The following is a 2,243-nucleotide window of genomic DNA, read 5'->3' on the forward strand; positions in this document are numbered from 1 at the left end:
CGCGGGCTGCACCAACGAGACGCTGCGGGCCGGCCGACCCGAGCGGGGGCAACCGGCAGGCAGCCTAGAAGGTCCCTTTGGAGGACTTTGCAGTCGGGGGCAGAGAGCATGCGCAGACGCCAGAGGGCGCTCGGGGCCGGTGGCTGGGAATCCTGAGGGGCGTGGCCTGTCTTGAGAGGGGCCCGGCGCGGCATGGGGCGGGGAAGCAGAGATGTCAGCATTCTCTCTAGCAGAAGAGAATCTCGAGAGAGAGCAGAGCGGATCGGAGGACTGAAGCGGGACAGGATTCGGAATCCAGGAGGGAAAGTAGCGAGGGACACTGGGGACAGAGGGGAGGAGCTGGAGAGGCCCGCAGAGGGGGAGGGGCTGAAGCCGGGGGCGGGCCGAGAGACTCTAGACCTTTCGGGCTCCGCGTAGCCAAGTCCGCGGACACCTGCGCCCTTCCCGCCCTGAGACCCACGAGCGCTTCCCTCAGTCTGCAGCACCCAGTTCGGGGCCACTGGGGGCGTGGCCCGACGGCGGGTCTCACCAGAACAGCCCGGGCGGCTGAGACCCCACTCCTAAACCAGCAGCTAGACAGGGACCCCAAGCGAACTCGGTAAGCACACGACGAGCTTCCGCCCTGCGGGTGGTCCACAAAGTCCTAGGAAAACTTTGGGGCTCTGCCGAGAGGCCACTTGATGGGAACGTATATTTCCCTCCCTTTTCCCTCTGGTTCAGGGATACCTTTCCACTCTACTGCTCTCTAGTGCCAAAGACCTCTGGGGCTCATCCTTCCAAGAATGGGTGTTGTTTGGGGAGGTTGAACCCCTGAGCTAGCTTGCATCTGGGGCGAGAGGCGGGAGTCAGTGTTTGACCCGATCTTATCTGAAAGGAGAGGAAGGGGATTATGGGAGGAAACCAGCGTGTTAGTAAGATGGGGTCCAATGGTAGCTGGAGGGTGAATCAGGTTGCTCGGAGGTGGGGGACAGGAAGGGTGACGGGTAGAAGTTTGATTTCTGAGAGTTATTTTTGTGCCAGAGAGTTCCATGCAAACTAGAACTAATCCAGAAACCCCCTCCCCCCTTGTTTTGTGGAGCTGAAGCAGTGCTGCTAAGGGGTGTGGCTGTTCCTACCCCTGAGTGTGGAGTCCATCCTGGCCACCTTCCACAGGAAACCTGCCCAGAGGGACGGACAGGAAGGAAACAGGTGGGTGTGGAGCCAGGAAGGGGGGAAGGGTGGCACTGGATATTTGAAGGGGACTGGGGGGTCCATAGGGTTGGGTGGCACTCTGGTGGTTATACATGGAACCTCAGGACTTCCCAAAGCCTAGAGATTCACTGTTGGTTCTCCTGAGCTCAGCTGCTGCCCTGAGGTAGGGTACCTCCTAAAACTCCCGGAACTTTGTAGTTTGCTCATTGGTCAATGGTTTGGTTGGTTTTTCAACTGTAAAAGCGTAGAAGAAACTGCTTCAATGGACGGTAAGAATGGACCTATTATATAAAGTTCTAGAATAGTCGCGAACAGTGAATAAACTTGTAAATGTCTGCTCCGGCTGTCACCATCCCACACAACCCAGCCTTCCACCCAGAATACAGGTGCATGAACCCTATTCTCTCTGGTTCCCGCTCACTAGCCTGCGACCTCATCCAGAGCAGCGCCCATCTTTTCTCTGCATCAGTAGTTAGTCCCGCCCAAAGACACCGCAATCCCATTTTGACTGTGCCTAAAGAGGTGCACTGGGACTAGTCATTAAAATTGCTGCTATAAAGTGGGGTGTGGTGGTGCATGGTTTGGATCTCTGCACTTTGGAGGTTGAGGCAGGAGGATCAGGAGTCCAAGGCCAGCCTTGGCTCTGTGAGACCCTGTTTCATGCTGCTATAAGGACAGGAAGTATAGCTTGGTGGAAGAGGCTTGTCGGGTTTGTGAGGGGCTATGGGGTAGACACAGAATTTTCTTGTACCCTTGAGGCATTTAGACTAGATGAGGAGACACTGGGTACTAATTTGGGGCCACTGACTATGCTTCCTTTGAGAACTCAGGAAGGGAGAACTGGTACAGGCCAGAGAAGATGAGGAGGATTCCTGGCAAGGAGGCCTTTAGCCAGGCTCCACAAGGGCAATGCTGGAAAAGAACAGCCCGAGTAGGGTGTAGTGTGGAGACAGGTGTGTGTGTGGGGTGACTGAGGAACAGCCTGGGTAGGGTGTAGTGTGGAGACAGATGTGTGTGGGGTGACTGAGGAACAGCCTGGGTAGGGTGTAGTG

The 2,243-nt window shown here is 56.4% G+C and overlaps 2 protein-coding genes across 3 annotated transcripts in view; one reads left to right on the forward strand and one right to left on the reverse strand.

The window, feature by feature from the left end:
* The window catches only part of Frs3 (fibroblast growth factor receptor substrate 3), a 16,157-nt gene that overhangs the window by 8,959 nt on the left and 4,955 nt on the right, over positions 1-2,243 (reverse strand). The gene's annotated exons all lie outside the window — the stretch shown is intronic.
* The window catches only part of Prickle4 (prickle planar cell polarity protein 4), a 6,850-nt gene continuing 5,523 nt past the window's right edge, over positions 917-2,243 (forward strand). The window contains exons 1-2 of the mRNA XM_013350941.2: positions 917-929; positions 1,098-1,188. Coding sequence (XP_013206395.1) covers positions 917-929; positions 1,098-1,188 — 104 coding nt within the window. The remainder of the gene's footprint in view (positions 930-1,097; positions 1,189-2,243) is intronic.

The sequence above is a fragment of the Microtus ochrogaster genome, linkage group LG2 (genome assembly GCF_000317375.1).
Source record: "Microtus ochrogaster isolate Prairie Vole_2 linkage group LG2, MicOch1.0, whole genome shotgun sequence".
NCBI classification, from domain to species: domain Eukaryota; kingdom Metazoa; phylum Chordata; class Mammalia; order Rodentia; family Cricetidae; genus Microtus; species Microtus ochrogaster.